Consider the following 21762-nt stretch of genomic DNA (forward strand, 5'->3'; position numbering starts at 1 on the left):
CAAAATTGATCATCCATCAAGTAGTTCTTTAGAAATAGTTGTTTTCTATTATTTCCGTTTGGATTATCATTATCAACAAATCCTATTCCTAACTTTTAAGTTTCTACATCCTGATCAAAATTGATCATCCATCAAGTAGTTCTTTAGAAATAGTTGTTTTCTATTATTTCCGTTTGGATTATCATTATCAACAAATCCTATTCCTAACTTTTAAGTTTCTACATCCTGATCAAAATTGATCATCCATCAAGTAGTTCTTTAGAAATAGTTGTTTTCTATTATTTCCGTTTGGATTATCATTATCAACAAATCCTATTCCTAACTTTTAAGTTTCTACATCGTGATCAAAATTGATCATCCATCAAGTAGTTCTTTAGAAATAGTTGTTTTCTATTATTTCCGTTTGGATTATCATTATCAACAAATCCTATTCCTAACTTTTAAGTTTCTACATCCTGATCAAAATTGATCATCCATCAAGTAGTTCTTTAGAAATAGTTGTTTTCTATTATTTCCGTTTGGATTATCATTATCAACAAATCCTATTCCTAACTTTTAAGTTTCTACATCCTGATCAAAATTGATCATCCATCAAGCAGTTGTTTAGAAATAGTTGTTTTCTATTATTTCCGTTTGGATTATCATTATCAACAAATCCTATTCCTAACTTTTAAGTTTCTACATCCTGATCAAAATTGATCATCCATCAAGTAGTTTTTTAGAAATAGTTGTTTTCTATTATTTCCGTTTGGATTATCATTATCAACAAATCCTATTCCTAACTTTTAAGTTTCTACATCCTGATCAAAATTGATCATCCATCAAGTAGTTCTTTAGAAATAGTTGTTTTCTATTATTTCCGTTTGGATTATCATTATCAACAAATCCTATTCCTAACTTTTAAGTTTCTACATCCTGATCAAAATTGATCATCCATCAAGTAGTTCTTTAGAAATAGTTGTTTTCTATTATTTCCGTTTGGATTACCATTATCAACAAATCCTATTCCTAACTTTTAAGTTTCTATATCCTGATCAAAATTGATCATCCATCAAGTAGTTCTTTAGAAATAGTTGTTTTCTATTATTTCCGTTTGGATTATCATTATCAACAAATCCTATTCCTAACTTTTAAGTTTCTACATCCTGATCAAAATTGATCATCCATCAAGTAGTTCTTTAGAAATAGTTGTTTTCTATTATTTCCGTTTGGATTATCATTATCAACAAATCCTATTCCTAACTTTTAAGTTTCTACATCCTGATCAAAATTGATCATCCATCAAGTAGTTCTTTAGAAATAGTTGTTTTCTATTATTTCCGTTTGGATTATCATTATCGACAAATCCTATTCCTAACTTTTAAGTTTCTACATCCTGATCAAAATTGATCATCCATCAAGTAGTTCTTTAGAAATAGTTGTTTTCTATTATTTCCGTTTGGATTATCATTATCAACAAATCCTATTCCTAACTTTTAAGTTTCTACATCCTGATCAAAATTGATCATCCATCAAGTAGTTCTTTAGAAATAGTTGTTTTCTATTATTTCCGTTTGGATTATCATTATCAACTAATCCTATTCCTAACTTTTAAGTTTCTACATCCTGATCAAAATTGATCATCCATCAAGTAGTTCTTTAGAAATAGTTGTTTTCTATTATTTCCGTTTGGATTATCATTATCAACAAATCCTATTCCTAACTTTTAAGTTTCTACATCCTGATCAAAATTGATCATCCATCAAGTAGTTCTTTAGAAATAGTTGTTTTCTATTATTTCCGTTTGGATTATCATTATCAACAAATCCTATTCCTAACTTTTAAGTTTCTACATCCTGATCAAAATTGATCATCCATCAAGCAGTTCTTTAGAAATAGTTGTTTTCTATTATTTCCGTTTGGATTATCATTATCAACAAATCCTATTCCTAACTTTTAAGTTTCTACATCCTGATCAAAATTGATCATCCATCAAGTAGTTCTTTAGAAATAGTTGTTTTCTATTATTTCCGTTTGGATTATCATTATCAACAAATCCTATTCCTAACTTTTAAGTTTCTACATCCTGATCAAAATTGATCATCCATCAAGTAGTTCTTTAGAAATAGTTGTTTTCTATTATTTCCGTTTGGATTATCATTATCAACAAATCCTATTCCTAACTTTTAAGTTTCTACATCCTGATCAAAATTGATCATCCATCAAGTAGTTCTTTAGAAATAGTTGTTTTCTATTATTTCCGTTTGGATTATCATTATCAACAAATCCTATTCCTAACTTTTAAGTTTCTACATCCTGATCAAAATTGATCATCCATCAAGTAGTTCTTTAGAAATAGTTGTTTTCTATTATTTCCGTTTGGATTATCATTATCAACAAATCCTATTCCTAACTTTTAAGTTTCTACATCCTGATCAAAATTGATCATCCATCAAGTAGTTCTTTAGAAATAGTTGTTTTCTATTATTTCCGTTTGGATTATCATTATCAACAAATCCTATTCCTAACTTTTAAGTTTCTACATCCTGATCAAAATTGATCATCCATCAAGTAGTTCTTTAGAAATAGTTGTTTTCTATTATTTCCGTTTGGATTATCATTATCAACAAATCCTATTCCTAACTTTTAAGTTTCTACATCCTGATCAAAATTGATCATCCATCAAGTATTTCTTTAGAAATAGTTGTTTTCCATTATTTCCGTTTGGATTATCATTATCAACAAATCCTATTCCTAACTTTTAAGTTTCTACATCCTGATCAAAATTGATCATTCATCAAGTAGTTCTTTAGAAATAGTTGTTTTCTATTATTTCCGTTTGGATTATCATTATCAACAAATCCTATTCCTAACTTTTAAGTTTCTACATCCTGATCAAAATTGATCATCCATCAAGTAGTTCTTTAGAAATAGTTGTTTTCTATTATTTCCGTTTGGATTATCATTATCAACAAATCCTATTCCTAACTTTTAAGTTTCTACATCCTGATCAAAATTGATCATCCATCAAGTAGTTCTTTAGAAATAGTTGTTTTCTATTATTTCCGTTTGGATTATCATTATCAACAAATCCTATTCCTAACTTTTAAGTTTCTACATCCTGATCAAAATTGATCATCCATCAAGTATTTCTTTAGAAATAGTTGTTTTCTATTATTTCCGTTTGGATTATCATTATCAACAAATCCTATTCCTAACTTTTAAGTTTCTACATCCTGATCAAAATTGATCATCCATCAAGTAGTTCTTTAGAAATAGTTGTTTTCTATTATTTCCGTTTGGATTATCATTATCAACAAATCCTATTCCTAACTTTTAAGTTTCTACATCCTGATCAAAATTGATCATCCATCAAGTAGTTCTTTAGAAACAGTTGTTTTCTATTACTTCCGTTTGGATTATCATTATCAACAAATCCTATTCCTAACTTTTAAGTTTCTACATCCTGATCAAAATTGATCATCCATCAAGTAGTTCTTTAGAAATAGTTGTTTTCTATTATTTCCGTTTGGATTATCATTATCAACAAATCCTATTCCTAACTTTTAAGTTTCTACATCCTGATCAAAATTGATCATCCATCAAGTAGTTCTTTAGAAATAGTTGTTTTCTATTATTTCCGTTTGGATTATCATTATCAACAAATCCTATTCCTAACTTTTAAGTTTCTACATCCTGATCAAAATTGATCATCCATCAAGTAGTTCTTTAGATTATTTTGTCTCATGGAGAAAAAACAGACAGACTAAATATATAAAGAGATATCTGTAAACTAAATGTCCTAAAAACACACATCATTAGTTTACCCTGTCCTCCATTGTGGTGAAATGCTAACGCCTTTACTGGATGGTAATCGACAGCTGTCACGGAATTAATCGAAGAACCATAATTGATAATACCTACACGTAACTAATAGAAATTTTTTTTAAAAAAAATAAGATTTTAAAAACAATACATTTACAAATTGCACTAAAGAGCATGATTTTTTCGATGTAATTCAATTGCTATTCCCTTATTAACAAAAGTTTAGGAAATGTGTACTAAAAGCAAGAAAAATCATTTATTGCTTGCGTAAGGTGAATGTGACAAATACTAAAAGCATTGGGCACACTTTCTGACGTTGAGAGTCAAAGTTTTTAAGAAGATTAGGAAAGTGATTCGCTAGTGCAAAATGCTTTTAGTCATAGTTACATTTTTCACTACATCTCATCAAAAGAATATATCTTCTCCTCTTTAGTGGATTTTACAAAAGCACTGTTACACATTTTTACGATTATTATTATTATTATTTACTTTTTACTTTTTAATCAATATTTTTAATTGATTGTGGAAGGCACTCTGTATAAAATTTCAGAGCTATTGCTGAAATGGATGTGCCTAAAATTTAACTTGCAAGATTTGACACAAACAAACTAAAAATAAGCTAATGAAAGCATTACCGAAATATTAGAAGGTTTAAACAAACAGAAACGTAAGCTAATAAAAGCATTGTAAGAAAATAAAAAGGTTCGAACAAACAGAGAAGTAACCTAATAAAAGCATTGTAAGAATATAAGAAGGTTCGAATATACATAAATGTAACATAATAAAAGCATTGCAAGAATATATGAAGGTTCGAACAAACAGAAAAGTAACCTAATAAAAGCATTATACGAATATAAGAAGGTTCGAACAAACAGAAAAGTAACCTAATAAAGCAAGAAGGTTCGAATAAACTTAAATGTAACCCAATAAAAGCATTATCAGAATATAAGAAGGTTAAAACAAACAGAAAAGTAACCTAATAAAAGCATTGTAAAAATATAAGAAGGTTCGAATAAACTTAAATGTAACCTAATAAAAGCATTGTAATATATGAAGGTTTGAAGAAACAGAAAAGTAACCTAATAAAAGTATTATAGAAATATAAGAAGGCTCGAACCAACAGAGAATAACCTGATAAAAGCATTGTAAGAATATATGAGGGTTCGAAAAACTTAAATGTAACCTAATAAAGGTGTTGTAAGAATATATGACGATTCGAATAAAATGTAACCTAATAAAAGATTTGCAAGAATATATGAAGGTTCGAACAAACAGAAAAGTATCCTAATAAAAGCAGTATAAGAATATAGGGCAGCTTAAACAAACAGAAAAGTAACCTAATAAAAGCATTGTAAGAATATAAGAAGCTTCGAACAAACAGAGAAGTAACCTACGAAGACGAGTGTGTGAATAGACTTAAATGTAACCTAGCAAAAGCATTATAAGAACAAACAGAAAAGTAACCTAATAAAAGCATTGTAAGAATATAAGAAGCTTCGAACAAACAGAGAAGTAACCTACGAAGACGAGTGTGTGAATAGACTTAAATGTAACCTAGCAAAAGCATTATAAGAACAAACTGAAAAGTAACCTAATAAAAGCGTTGTAAGTATACGAAAACTGAAACAAATAGAAAAGTTATCTAATAAAAGCATTGTAAGAATATACGAAGGTTCAAACAAACAGAAAAGCAACCTATATTGGCACTATTATAAAATCAAAACAAATTTTCAAAGAAAACAATCATATTTAATTTATCTACTTTATAGTCAACAGAAATGATATTCTTCGTGCGAGCGTAGTAAGATAAAAATTAATTATGTTGTTAAACATGTGTTACATTTTAGTTTTATCTCAGCTAAAAATGTAATTAAACTAAGACAAATAAATAAATAAAATGAGAAAATAAAGTAAAATAAATAAAAAACAAATAAATAAAATAGTTGTAATATCGAGCGAAAGTTCTAATGCGTCAACAGTTTCATTTTGAAACATTTTACTAGATCTATCACAGATTGTACGAAAATAATAAAAATGTCGCGTTCTCTATCGAACGTTCTTATGAGCTAAAAGCTTGTCATTAAAATAGTTTTTGTTTTATGTCGTATAGAACTGTCCGTCGTTTCATTATCTTACCTGCTACCTTCATTAAAACTATACTTTAGATTTTCACTTAATTGCAAGAAATGGATTTGTATAAGTTTTAACTTTTAAACAATAAATCAAAATTTTAATTTATAAATCACAATTTAACAAACGATCGCCATGTTTATCGTTCACATAGTGATGGCGTCCTGATTACTATATATCTTCGCCACGGAAATTAAAGTTAATGGTTCGCTTTCTCTTATTCACTTCAATTTTTTCCTAAACTAACAAAAGCTTTAAAAAATTTAAGAGGCAATTTTATTAACAATAAAATATGAAATGCTACTCACTTTGTTCTAATACGCCGTGATATTTGCAGCGATAGCGTAGTTGTTTCTCATTTGAGTTGCTTCCAGATTTGTTCTCCGCTGAAGGGTTATTTACCTGAGCTGTAAAGCAAATTAGATATTACTTATTTAGTTTTAAAAAATGTCACTTTGTGTTGCATACTTTTTACTTTAAACTATATATCAATTAAAAATGAAATGAAATCTTTAAGTTTTACGTCCCACGGTTATACCGGTTAGGCTAAAGGAGACGGTGATTATGAGAAATGAATGAAATGGTGGAATGAAGAAAGTAGAAGGAAACGGGAGAACCCCGAGAAAACCCACGAGCACGGTGTTTGTCCACCGCAAAGTCCACATGGCGGGAGCTGGTATCGAACCAGGGACCCCAAGCACTGGAGGTGAGCGCTCTACCACTGAGCCACCGCGCCCTCCATATAAATTAAGTCTCTGATAACTGTATAAGACTGCAAGGAAAGATATTTTACTAAACAAACTGCCTGACGAAGATCAATATCCTGAATGTTTGGACTGTAAAGCTCTAGACAAATTATATGATTCATAGCTGGAAACGTGTGAATAAATGAATAAATGTTTAGCTAAGAAAACTGTCCTCAGATGGGAGTAGGACGTGTGCTCTTGTTGAATCACACATGGCTCAGTCAGCCACATACTCTCATGTCTCCCAAACTCACTCCACAATTGAGAATTATTATTATTATCATTAAGTACTCTGCCTCTTGGTAGGTCTTGGGACTAATGAGTATTTTTTTCTTGATTTTAATTTTGAGTTTGGAAATGTTTTTTCCACGTTTCTCGATTTTCACCTTCTTTTAACTCCCAATATTTTCTTCTATTTTTCAAATCATCGATCACTTGTGTTCTTTTTTCTATTCCTCGCTTTCCTTCTATGGCGGCACGAAGAAGACAATTTCTTGCAAGATGTATCCAATCCAATTGACCTTCCTACGAAGGATCGTAGCTAGAAGCGTCCTCTTCTCTTCTATCCGTTTTAAAACATCTTCGTTTGTTACTCTTTCTGTCCGTTTTTATCTTCTCCATCTTCATCCAACAGCACGATCTGAAGCTCTCTAAATATTTCTTATCTAACTTCCGTAATATCCAAGTCTCTGAACCATACAGTTCAATGTTCGATATATAGCACTTGATCAATTTCTGCCTTAGTCCAATATTAAGGCTGCATACTAAGGGTGACCTTTTCTTGTCGAGCGCTCCTTTGGCTATGACAATTCTAGATCTGATCTGTTTGGTGCAGTAAGCATCTCTCGTCAAAATACTCCCCATATTTGAAATTATCGACCTCTTCAAGTACTCTTTGTTCTACTCTGACCCGTAAGGGCGCATTTCCGCGAGATATTCTTATGACGTTCAATTTTTCCACGTTGATTTCCATTCCATATAGTTTACCAGTGTCAACTATTTTGTCAATCATCTCTTGTAGTCCTTCTTCGGTTCTAGCTACAATAACCATATCATCTGCATACCCGATAGTAGTAGTGGCCCCCGTATGCGCGAATGACTCATCCTCACTCTCTTTTACGACCAGGATTTTTGAACTTCGTTCCCTTTTACGGCTAAGATGAATGCTTTGGTACCTCGATTCTGATTGGCTGAGAGAAGTCACGTGACGTTAGGCCCCGCCCACGCGGGAAATTCAAATTTTCCAGGTCACGTGGTATGACGTCATGAGGCACCCTGCGGGGAAATCCCTCATTCTCTTTTATGACCGGGATTTTTGAAATTTGTTCCCTTTTACGGGTAAGATGAGTGTTTATGATTGGTTGACAAATGTCACATGATCTTAGACCCTGCGATATTTGAAATTCGTTCCCTTTTACGGGTAAGATGAGTGTTTATGATTGGCTGATAGAGGTCACGTGATCTTAGGCCCTGGGATTTTTAAAATTCGTTCCCTTTTACGGGTAAGATGAATCCTTTGGTACCCCAATGATAGAGGTCACGTGATCTTAAGCCCTGGGATTTTTAAAATTCGTTCCCTTTTTATGAGTAAGATGAGTCCTTTGGTACCTCGATGCTGATTGGCCGACAGAGGTCACATGCTCTTAGACCCGCCACACACCCCATGAGTGAAATATAGAGCGATATGTCGGTGATCCTGTATTTTAGAATTTTGTTCCCTGTTATGGTTATCCTTAAAGTTCCCATGGAGGGCTCAACCTCCTCCTTAAATAACCCTTTTTTTTGGTATCATGATATTGTACAGAAGTTTACCTTAAATATTATCGTTCTCTTTGACAGATAAGATGATTCTTACCTTGATGGAGATCCTGTCCTTGAATTAGTAGTCTATGTCTCTGGAAGTAACAATGGTGAAAGAGAGGTGTCGCTTGTAGATTTCTTATAACACATTGTTGTGAGTTTAAGCGTTTTTTTAAACGCTCAGTAAGCGCTTCAATTATGGAAACAGCGTTGCCAGATTTTTTTCTACCTAAACTGCTCCGATTCTTTTCGAAACGGTTCCGCAGAGTACAAGAAATTTTAAACTAAAAAATTTTTCGAACTAAAAAAATTTTGTAACTAAAAAAAATTTTAAACAAAAAAATTTTGAAACAAAAAGTTTTCAAACAAAAAATTTTCGAACCCAAAAAAAATTTCGAACTAAAAAAATTTTGAAACAAAAAAAGTTTCAAACAAAAAATTTTCGAACCCAAAAAAAATTTCGAACTAAAAAAATTGAAACAAAATTTTGTCGAACTAAAACATTTTTAAAAACAAAAGTTTCGAACTAAAGATGTAAATCACATCTAAAAATTTTCAAATCAAACTTTTTATCGAACTAAACTTTTAAAATTTTCGAACTAGAAATTTAAACCAAGTTTAAGAAAAAATCCTAAGAAATGTTATTTTCAGGAATCGAACTCAGGTCTTTCAAACCAAAGATGTGTATGCTAACCGCTTAAATGAATTCGGTTTTAATCGATCTTGGTGGGTTTCGAACCATGGTCCTTGAAAAGGATACACATATACTTTAAGAAAATAAATCTGACAGTGTAACGCTTCTCAAATCAAACTTTTTATCGAACTAAACTTTTAAAATTTTCGAACTAGAAATTGAAACCAAGTTTAAGAAAAAATCCTAAGAAATGTTTCTCCAGGAATCGAACTCAGGTCTTTCAAACCAAAGATGTGTATGCTAACCGCTTAAATGAATTCGGTTTTAATCGATCTTGGTGGGTTTCGAACCATGGTCCTTGAAAAGGATACACATATACTTTAAGAAAATAAATCTGACAGTGTAACACTTCTCAAATCAAACTTTTTATCGAACTAAACTTTTAAAATTTTCGAACTAGAAATTGAAACCAAGTTTTAGAAAAATCCTAAGAAATGTTTCTCCAGGAATCGAACTCAGGTCTTTCAAACCAAAGATGTGTATCCTAACCGCTTAGCTATGAATGAATTCGGTTTTAATCGTGCTTGGTGGGTTTCGAACCATGGTTCTTGAAAAGGATACACTTATACTTTAAGAAAATAAATCTGACAGTGTAACGTGGATTAAAATAAAATGCTGATAGACTTCTTTGTGTGACGACATAGAAGTACATATGATTGAAAAAATGCAAACGTCAGCGAATCGCATTACTTTAGTTTTACTACGAACGTGTCAGCATGATTCATGGAAAAAGCAAACATTGACATTCTCGTATGGAATATGAGGAAAATGAAATGTCGTCACAGTTACGACAAGTAGTGACATGATCCTGACAGAAAGCATTTGGGATCAGAACTGTGATACTAGATGTTGTAACTATTGAGAAACGTGAATGACGTCACGATCGATTGTTACACATCGTTTTGGTTCGTGATTCATGACGAAAAGCAGCGAGCGTTTTGATTGGTTCGTTGTGATGTCATTTTATAAATTTCCTCGTTTCTGATTGGCTGACGGTGACGTCGTTTTCACAACGACCTAAATAAAAATCTAAATTTCATTTTTCAAATCCTACATCGCTCTCAACTATCGTGTGAAGAAGATCTGTTCTTGAAAAGTGTCTTCATTTAAGAAGCTTTACTACACCGACTTTTTGTTCATTGAATTGAGGTAAGTTCAGTGAGATTTTATTTGTCACCCAAGATTCGAAAATCATTTTTATTTTATATTTGTGGGGGTGGATCACTCATACACTGTTTTACTTTTAGTACGAAATATTTAGACTATGAAGAAATTAGTGGAATGGGAAAGTGGGAGTACGAATCAGGAACCTCCACACATTAAAAGTAAGCACGATAAACGATATGGTTTAGCGTCCCTTCAGCGAGCACCCGTCGGGAATTGAACCATGGCCAGAAAAATGTGTGCGCTTAGTTTTGAAAAGAATGCATTACAAAATTTCAGAAACTATGCCTGAGAATAATATGGTTCGATTCCCTTTGAAAGCATTAGCGTCCCTTCAGCTTAACGTGATATTCGAGCAACCGCCCGGGATTGAACCAAGGCCAGAGGTGTGTACGTCAACCATTTAGCTTAGTTTTGAAAAGAATGTATGATAACGCATGAGAATATTAAATTTCAAAAAAGGCTTGACTACGCTCCGATGTGGGAAAGCAAACCCACCGAGGATTGAACCAGGACCTTCCACGTTAGAAGCATGTACGCTAACCGCTTAAATAAAAAAGAGAGCATGAATATGTGATTAAAAAGATTTACGCTATACAGATTTTGTTTTGACAATTACGTATGTGTAACGTTAATGGTCGGTGAATCTCTTCAACTTGCAAACGCATCATTTAAAGGTCGTTGTGAGTAGAAAAAAAATGCTTACGCGTACTTTGTCACATCTCAGTACTGTTGAAACATTCATTCATGCATTCTTTTTATCACTATAGAATCGTAGGTCAGTTACATGCTGATGTAATTGTTTCGAGTTTGACGACAATAAAACACTCATTTCAGTAACATAATTATTTAAAAAAACTTTGATTTTTAGTACACGTGCTTTCATAATGAGATTCTGAACGTCACCGCCAGGGGAATCAAACTCAGGACCTTTACATGAATTGCTTAGTTAATTATTTATCATGAATGTTATGATTTCCCGAACTAAGCGGTTAGCATACGCGCCTTTGGCGTGGGAGACCAGGGTTCGATTCCCGGCGGGGAGCTCATGTGGTTCGGATTCCACGTTAATCAGTAGGTCCACGTCTCATATAGCCTCGCTGCTGAAAGGGACGCTAAACTAAAAAATCAAAAAATCAACTCAAATTCACGCTGCTCAATTCCTTTTTTTCCCATTACATATTTGTTTTACCGTACCTGTTTGTTTGTTTTCATTTTTTAATCATGGTCCAATCGGTTTTACTGTTCGCAATGAAATCACTCGTCATTATAGACGATTTATGTACGTTTATGTATTATGAGGTGTGCACGTCAACCATTTAGCTTAGTTTTGAAAAGAATGTATGATAACGCGTGAGAATATTAAATTTCAGAATAGGCTTGACATGCCCCGACGTGGAAAAGCAAACCCACCGAGGCTTGAACCAGGGCCTTCCACGTCCGAACCATGTACGCTAACCGCATAGTCACAATAATAATAATAAAAAAATACACTATACAGATTTTGTTTCGACAATTACGTATGTGTATTGTCAGAAATGTTTTGAATGTAATCCTGGATTAATGTGTGTAACTTTGAGATGTTGATGTTGATCTCTGACGTAGAAAGCGTGAAAATGTACGTTTAGTTTTCTTTTTTTCTCTCTCTCTCTCTCTTTCAATCTTTCTCTGTATGCATCACATTTAACTTGCAAACGCATCATTTAAAGGTCGTTGTGAGTGGGGAAAATGCTGACGCGTACTTTATCACATCTCAGCACTGATGAAACATTCATTCATTTCATGCATTCTTTTTATCACTATAGAATCGTAGGTCAGTTACATGCAGATGTAGTGCTCTCGAGTTTGACGACAATAAAACACTCATTTCAGTAACATAATTATTTAAAAAAAAACTTTGATTTCTAGTACACGTGCTTTCATAATGAGATTCTGAACGTCACCGCCAGGGAATCAAACTCAGGACCTTTACATGAATTGCTTAGTTAAGAATTTATCATGAATGTTATCAGGTGATTAAGATTTTTCTTTCTTCTTTTCTTTTGTAGTAAATTCACGCTGCTCAATTCCTTTTTTCCCCACATTACATATTTGTTTTACCGTACCTGTTTGTTTGTTTTCTCCTTTTATTAATATGGCCGAATCGGGTTTTATTGTTCGCAATGAAATCACTCGTCATTATAGACGATTTAACATCGAGGGCAGAATGCTCGAAATTCAATTTAATGCACCGCCCGTAGGAACCGATATCATACAGTATGTACATAATAGTTTCCAAGCAATGCTAGACCATTTGTTAGCCAATGTCGACGATGAGGCGATGGTTGGTTTATCGGTAATATCGCCACGGAATACGAATAAACCGTTTTGGGTGAGTTTTCGCCAAGCGCGAAACTTGACACTGGAAACGATGTGGGCCTCGTTCGAAAGAGTGTTACAAAGTAACAATGCATTTCTCCTGCACGAGCCATTCACGGTTCATTTTCATCGTGTGGATATTCCACGTGGCTATGGCGGTTTGCGGCAAGGAATACTTCAAAATGAAGAATTGTTACGTTGCAAAAAAGGGATTGTACGTGTACAAAATCAAGATTCAAGGTGCTTGGCGTACGCCCTTGTTATTGCTATTGGTCTGAAGGCATACAAGAATGTAGATATGCAACGTTATTGGCAATATCAACGCCAATCGAAATGTGTTGTGGACGATGAAGTGAATGCGTTATGTGCAAATGCAGGAGTGAATTTGGATCATGGTGCCAGTGTAAATGAAATACGACAATTCCAGGCATACCTTAAAGAATATAAAATTACTGTGTATACCAGTTTCACAGGCCGTGACATCATGTACGAGGGACCGAATGATGAAAATCGCACTCCCATAAATTTGATTTGTTTGGCTGGCCATTTTGACATCATCCAATCTTTAACTGCTTGTTTTGCAACCAAGTTCTACTGTGAAGCGTGCCATAAAAAGTATGATCATCGTAACAGACATGTAAAAAATTGTCCTGTAACGTGCTCCAAATGTCTACAGAGACCTCTATGCGACAAGAACCAAACGCTAGTGCTGTGTAACGACTGCAATCGTCAATTTTATGGGGAAGAATGTTTTAATAATCATCGTAATATTGTATATCATCAAGGGGAACCTATATGCAAAATGGTGAAGCAATGTACTAGATGTTACAGAGTATATTCTTTTGTGCATACTGGACAACGACATCATGATTGCAATGAGATCTTTTGCAATGTTTGTAAGAAGATTGTTCCAGGATCCCATCAATGTTTTATGCTTCCCGATCGCCAATGCTTGAAACCTGGTGTTCCTTCACTCATGCACGCAAAGAAAGCCTTGTTGATATTCTATGATATAGAATCTATGCAGGACACGAATATTGGCGATAATACGTATGTACACATTCCAAATTTATTGGTTGCAGAACAAGTATGTTATGCATGTGTTGAAAACAATAATATCCAGCAGTCTTGCAGTACGTGTGGTCAGCGCCAGCATATTTTCCAAGGAGAGGATCCAGTTTATGATTTTCTCCAGTACTTGCGGGAACGTCGTCCCAATATAAATAGGATTTTCTGTGTCGCGCACAACGCTAAGGGATACGATGGACATTTTATCCTAAAGACCATGGTCGAACAATGCCAATGGAGACCTGACGTCATATTAAATGGGACCAAGATACTGAGTTTAACGTTGAATAATCTGACGTTCATTGACTCGTTGAACTTCCTACCTATGGCATTAAGTAAATTGTCAAAAGCGTTCAATTTACCCGCAACCAAAGGCTACTTCCCGCATTTCTTCAACACCAAGGAGAATCAATCGTATATTGGACCACTTCCAGAAACAAAGTATTATGGTGCAGATGAAATGGCTGTCGAAGACAGAAACAAGTTCATGCAGTGGTACAACGATCATCGTAATGATACGTTTGATTTCCAGAAAGAAATTCTCAAGTATTGTATTCAAGATGTCAATGTACTGCGACAAGCATGCGTTTCGTTTATGACGTCATTTGAAACAGAAACCAAAGTGAATCCCTTCTTGGAGACGATCACGATTGCCAGTGCTTCTAATTTAGTATTCCGCCGGAATTTCCTTAAACCTAATACTATTGGAATTCTACCGGCACATGGCTATCGATGGAGAAGTACCCAATCGATCGCTGCAATGCAATGGCTGGCCTACATTGAAAAAACCGAAGAAAAACAAATCTTACATGCGGCCCGACAAAAAGAAGTGTTTATTGCGGGATTCCATGTTGATGGTTACTACCAAGATCCTGAGACGTTAGAGGAGCACGTCTACGAGCATGCCGGCTGTTTTTACCACGGGTGTAAAGTATGTTTTACTACAGGCCGTAATCAGCCCATCTACAGCAATCCAGAAGACACCATGGAATTCCGTTATGAACGAACGCAACGCAAAAATGCAAGACTGCGTGAATTGGGGTACATTGTACATGAAATGTGGGAGTGCGAATTTAATCAGTTCTTAAAACAAAATCCTGCAATGGCGACGTATCTGAAGAATCACCCGTACATGAACCGCAGACCATTAAATCCAAGAGATAGTTTTTTTGGAGGAAGGACCAATTGCGTGAAATTGTACCACCAAGTCGACGAAAAAGCGGGGGAAGTAATAAAATATTTCGATATTGTCTCGCTTTATCCCTATGTAAATAAGTGTGCTAAATACCCTGTAGGCCATCCACGAATTTATCTACAGGGTGATGAAAATATACCACCAATAAATAAAGTCAATGGTCTAATCAAAATGACGATATTACCAAGTCGCCATCTTTATCATGGTCTCCTGCCTTACCGATGTAACAAGAAACTACTCTTTCCACTGTGTGCTGCGTGTGCCGAAGAAATGAACCCAGACCCTACAGCAACGTGTACGCACAACGACCAGGAGCGGTGCCTCACTGGAACATGGGTATCATATGAAATCCAGAAAGCATTAGAATTAGGATATCAACCAGTGGAAATTTTTGAAATTTGGGACTATGACATTGAACAATATGATCCCATCACGAAAACAGGTGGCTTGTTCACGGAATATATCAATACGTTTTTGAAATCGAAAATGGAAGCGTCTGGCTGGCCTAGTTCCTGTGTGACCGAAGAAGACAAATCAAAATTCATACAAACCGTCCTGGAGCGTGAAGGTATTGCATTGGATCGGTCCAAAATTGAAAATAACCCTGCACGAAGAAGCTTATCTAAGCTTTGTGTTAACTCATTATGGGGAAAGCTTTGCCAAAGATCAAACTTTAGCCAGACCACAATTATTGATCGGCCGGAAGAATTTTATGAAAAACTCACTTCCCCCGACATTAAACTCCATCAAATTGTACCCATCAATGATACGATGTTGTATGCGTTCTGGGAGTACAATGAACATGTGCCTGTTCAAAACCGAAACACCAATGTCGTGTTAGGTGCATTTACAACATGTCAGGCACGTCTGGAACTGTACAAGTACCTGGAAATGTTGCAGGAACGTGTTTTATATTTCGACACGGATTCTGTAATATTTACGGAGAAGCCCGGGGAGCCAACCATTGAACCTTCAACGTACTTGGGATGCTTATCGGACGAGATGGAATCTTATGGACCACGAGCATACATCAAGACATTTGTCAGTGGAGGACCAAAAAATTACAGCCTAGAAATATACAATCCGGATACCAACGTCACCAGTTACATATGCAAAATTAGAGGATTTACATTAAATTACAATGCAGGACAACAATTAAATTTCAATACGCTAAAAGAAATGATTACAAATCAATGCCGTGGACAAGTCACCATCACTATCCCCCATAAGATATGCAGGACCAAAGACCATACCATCGTCACACGAAAGGAAGAAAAAATGTACAGTATCCAGTACACAAAACGTCGATTTAAAGAAATCAATTCTTATGATACGGTTCCGTACGGGTACGTTAAAAAACAGAAGATGGAACTGGAAAAAGAAGATGAAGAAGAAAAAACTGTAAATACCCAATAAGGCCGCCATTTCTTTTTTTCCTTTTCCTTTTTTTCCACTCCTTAATCACAAAACCAACACCAAGAAGAAAATGAAGTACCCACAAGAGTTCATAAACCATCAACACAACCATCAGTGGAAGAAATGCAGTCATCTCGTACCGAAGGAGGAACCTTGACCATAAAGGAGCAACACCTAGAAAAAATGCAGTACCCAGAAAAAAGTTCGTAAACCACCATCAGTGGATGAAATGTACCCGAGGAGGGGGAAGATGAGCCTAAGCACATCCATCATTTACGAGTAAGTTTTATTTCTCTCTTATCAATATTGACTCATTTTTATTGTTTCAGAAAAAAGAAATTCTTAAAGTAATCCGTCGTTTCTTCTTTTTCTTTACAGGATACGGCTACAAGATTCGAAGATGATGACGCGTCCAACATATTCATTAATTAGATCCTGTATTTATTATGTTAATAAACATGTATAGGAAGAGCACATACTTTTCGTTAAATACAACAAGTTGAAAAAAATATGTTTTATTATTTCTTGAAACCCTGAACACTTGTTTTCAAATAAATGGTAATCTTGAAAATTTAAGGTGGAAAATATATTCAAGATTTGGTTTACATGATTTGTTCGAAAAATAATTAAAGATTTTTTTAGTGTCCAAAATTTGATTTTTAATTTAGTTCGAAAAATTTTTAATTTGAAAATTTTCAAATGCGGTTTACATCCTTAGTTCGAAACTTGTTTTTAAAAATTGGTTCGAAATTTTTTTTAAAATTTTCAAATGTGGTTTACATCCTTAGTTCGAAACTTGTTTTTAAAATTGGTTCGAATTTTTTTTAAAATTTTTAGTTCGAAAAATTTTGATTTGAAAATTTAGTTCGAAAGTTTTCAGTTTAAAATATTTTTCGAAAAATTTTTAATTTTTTTTAGTTCGAATTTTTTTTGGGTTCGAAAATGTTTTGTTCGAAAATTTTTTGATTTGAAAATTTAGTTCGAAAGTTTTTAGTTTAAATTTTTTAGTTCGAATTTTTTTGAAATTTTTGTTTCAAAATTTTTTAGTTCGAAAATTTTTTGTTTAAAATTTTTGTTTAAAATTTTTTAGTTCGAAAAATTTTTTAGTTTAAAATTTCTTGTACTCTGCGGAACCGTTTCGAAAAGAATCGGAGCAGTTTAGGTAGAAAAAAATCTGGCAACACTGTTTCCATTAATGAAGCGCTTACTGAGCGTTTAAAAAAACGCTTAAACTCACAACAATGTGTTATAAGAAATCTACAAGCGACACCTCTCTTTCACCATTGTTACTTCCAGAGACATAGGCTACTAATTCAAGGACAGGATCTCCATCAAGGTAAGAATCATCTTATCTGTCAAAGAGAACGATAATATTTAAGGTAAACTTCTGTACAATATCATGATACCAAAAAAAAGGGTTATTTAAGGAGGAGGTTGAGCCCTCCATGGGAACTTTAAGGATAACCATAACAGGGAACAAAATTCTAAAATACAGGATCACCGACATATCGCTCTATATTTCACTCATGGGGTGTGTGGCGGGTCTAAGAGCATGTGACCTCTGTCGGCCAATCAGCATCGAGGTACCAAAGGACTCATCTTACTCATAAAAAGGGAACGAATTTTAAAAATCCCAGGGCTTAAGATCACGTGACCTCTATCATTGGGGTACCAAAGGATTCATCTTACCCGTAAAAGGGAACGAATTTTAAAAATCCCAGGGCCTAAGATCACGTGACCTCTATCAGCCAATCATAAACACTCATCTTACCCGTAAAAGGGAACGAATTTCAAATATCGCAGGGTCTAAGATCATGTGACATTTGTCAACCAATCATAAACACTCATCTTACCCGTAAAAGGGAACAAATTTCAAAAATCCCGGTCATAAAAGAGAATGAGGGATTTCCCCGCAGGGTGACTCATGACGTCATACCACGTGACCTGGAAAATTTGAATTTCCCGCGTGGGCGGGGCCTAACGTCACGTGACTTCTCTCAGCCAATCAGAATCGAGGTACCAAAGCATTCATCTTAGCCGTAAAAGGGAACGAAGTTCAAAAATCCTGGTCGTAAAAGAGAGTGAGGATGAGTCATTCGCGCATACGGGGGCCACTACTACTCCCGATCTTGTTAATGATCTGCAATCCAATCTTGAAATCTCCAATTCCCATTCATGATTCCCTCATTAAACATTCACTGAGAATACGTGAAGGCAAATTGTAGAGTAACTGAAACATATGGTAAAAGCATGAAACTATATGGACAATTGTGTTAGTACCAGGACCACTGTATGTTTCTGCAAACCACACTAACAGTAGCACCAATGTTCTGCTATTATAAAATTCGGAAAAGTAGACTTTATATGTTTAAATGACAGTATCTTTGATTGTTCGTTTACACCTATTCCTTTAATATTCATAGCAGTTTGAAGAAGTACCTCAGAAAACGCTGTTCGGAATACATCAACAAATACTCACTTCTCATCTTACTTTTTACATGTGGAAACCAAAAGATGTTATAAGCTGTTAAATTAAGTGAATACGGACAGTCATTAATTCGACATTTTCATAGGCACAAAAAATCAACAGTTTGGTGTGCTGAGTTGGAACTGGTGTTGTGGTGAAGAATAATGCGACGATTTAGGTTTGTTTTACACAATTCATTGATGACCTCTGAAAACAAAAAGCACTCATCATTTACAGTCCTTCGATTTCCTAAAGCTATAGTTGCCACATCGGTATAATCGAAGAAAAAAAGCAATCATTTGCTTGGCAACACTCTTCAAATGAATAACTTTTCTTGGTTTCGGCTCACTTCCGAACATCCAAACAGCGGACTGCATTTTCCCTTCGGGTTCATATGAATAGATCCAAGTTTCGTCCGTAGAACAATGTAGTACATGAAATTTAACTTATCTCAGTTGAATTATTTGAGTATTTCTGTAGTAAAAATGAAATGAATGAAATTTTTAAGTTTTACGTCCCACACTTATACCGGCTAGGCTACAGGAAACGGGGATGAGAAGTGACTGAAATGGTGGAATGAAGGAAGTGGGAGGAAACGGGAGACTCCGAGAAAACCCAAGCACAAGGTGTTTGTCCACCACAAAGTTCCGTTGGCGCGAGCTGGGATCGAACCAAGGACCCCATGCACCAGAGGTAAAAGCCCTACCACTGAGCCATCGCGACCCAGTATTTCTGATGACCAATAGACAGGAGCCTGTTTTTGAGCTTTGTTCAAGTTATGTGGCATCCAACGGCTTGAAATTGTCCATATGTTCAGATGACCATGCAAAATTGTATGTATTACTTTCATGTCAATGTTCAAGGATATCTGAATCTCATGGTATGTCACATCTGATATCTCTCAATCACTTTACACACAGCATCAACATTACTGGTCCCAACAAACATGGGCGTATGACTGGGGATATACCGATATCACATTTTCATCGATATCTGATATCGATACTGAAGAGGCTGATACTTTTGGATACACTTCTTATATATTATCAGGAATTTTCAGAATAATGAAATGATCAACATTGTAATAGCATATAAATCTCCAGATGCTTCCTTTCTTGACAAGTGTGGTACCGTATCTTCAACACAAAATCAGGTAACTACTAACTGGTCTTACTCTCACACTTGGTGCTGAAACAGAACTGAGCCGACAAGACTTACGCAAGGAACAACTCAAGTTGAGTCGAGGCTGCCCATATAACAAGAAATTCGGGTAAGTCTCTTGCAAAGAACAGAATATTAAACATCGGGATTATCCCGTAGCAAAAGAAACTCAGTGAGCTTGTCTTAATGCGCATAAAACTTCGTGTCACAAAGTCCCTCTCAGAACACTTGATAATTTTCTTCAGTGGTCTCTTCTCTGGTGCTTAACCTACAATCAAATTGAGTACCAAAAGTGTCCTTTATACTTGTAGGCACTTTGGAAGATAAAAGTAGTCGAGCGTAGGACTGACCACTTCATCTTATTCCACAGATCGAAAATATATGAAGCAGTTCCATATCCCCCATGTGCCGTTAATTTTTCTAATATGTAAGTAGGAGAAAATAATGATAAAGTGAGCGTCTTGTGGGTTTCTTCTATAGCATTTTCTTCTGAATCGAAACCTCTGTCTTGTTTGAGATTAAAATGACGAGTTTGCTATCGATCATAGGCGCCCAAAGGGGAGGGCGGGGTGAGGCCAGCCCCTCCTGGCTAATGAAATTGTACACGTAAAATAGCAAACCACGTATATTAAATACCAGACGTAATATAGCAACCATAGAATGGCCTCTTCCTAGAAAATCTGGGTTGCCGAAAAGATTGCATTTCTTTTCACATAATGACTAAAAACCATTGGAGAGCTTCTCTATAGTTAGCGGGGGACGGAAAGGAGGGAGGAACATGGAGAGACTTTCATCCCTCGCCACAACTTTCTAAAAAAACGTTAAAAAATATCTCCTTATGTTGTATTACAGAGAATTAAACACGAAAATGCTTAAAAAATGAAGATATTAGCTTTCCTGCGAAAAAAACTCCCGGACTCCCTCTCGACTGTGGAGTATTCCAAACCTACGGAAGGTTCGTCTCCCACAACAGACAACTCCTAAATCGTCCCATGCTCAAAATACAACATTTATATGCATTAAGACAAGAAGACACACACACACACACACAAGAAAGAAGCAATTCAAGATTGCAGTCGAAATATAAATTAGATGAACTTCTTTAAAGACACCTTATTTTAAAAACAAAAGGTATGAAAAAGATAACAAAAATGTCGGTGTTGTCAACTTACATATTATTTCTACATAAGAAATAAAGTCTTTTCACGCGCAAAGCTATTCGTCAATTACCATGTATAAAAGTGGATTTATTAAAGATATCTACTTTCCAGTGACGGTATGTCTTGATCACTGAGAAACCAGAGGCGGTGTGCCTTCATCACTGAAAACCCAGAGGCGGTATGGCATACCACCGCATACCGTGTCACTTCGACCACTGAGTGCATCGTTACGTATGACCTTCACGGAATTCATTACTGGAAAATCTGCAATCACGCTCCAATTCGGAAAACCAATTGTACACAGTTCTACTCAATGCTGCTTCATCCCCAAAAGCCAAATCAAGCCGCCAGATGCATTGTTTCGGTGTCAAACTACATCATAAAAAATCATTGTCCGAAAGTATTCACGAGAGCTTTCCATTTCTGACACAAAACTACTTCTTCAAATTGTTTTGATAAAAAAAAAAAATGAATACGTTTACCAAATCACAATAATTTAATTTAAACATAAAAGGATATTCTTCCGAATTCAATAATAGTGGAACACCAGATACATGAAAAGTCTGCGAAAGAACCGTACATTGCATCATTTGGTGTGG

The 21762-nt window shown here is 34.9% G+C and overlaps 1 protein-coding gene across 1 annotated transcript in view; it reads right to left on the reverse strand.

Annotated features, from left to right (window-relative positions):
- Window positions 1-21762, reverse strand: part of LOC145672014 (uncharacterized) — a 163324-nt gene that overhangs the window by 89509 nt on the left and 52053 nt on the right. Inside the window, exon 8 of the mRNA XM_081741199.1 lies at window positions 6243-6341. Coding sequence (XP_081597325.1) covers window positions 6243-6341 — 99 coding nt within the window. The remainder of the gene's footprint in view (window positions 1-6242; window positions 6342-21762) is intronic.

The sequence above is a fragment of the Thermobia domestica genome, chromosome 15, assembly GCF_964235325.1.
Source record: "Thermobia domestica chromosome 15, izTheDome1.hap1.1, whole genome shotgun sequence".
Classification (NCBI taxonomy): Eukaryota; Metazoa; Arthropoda; class Insecta; order Zygentoma; family Lepismatidae; genus Thermobia; species Thermobia domestica.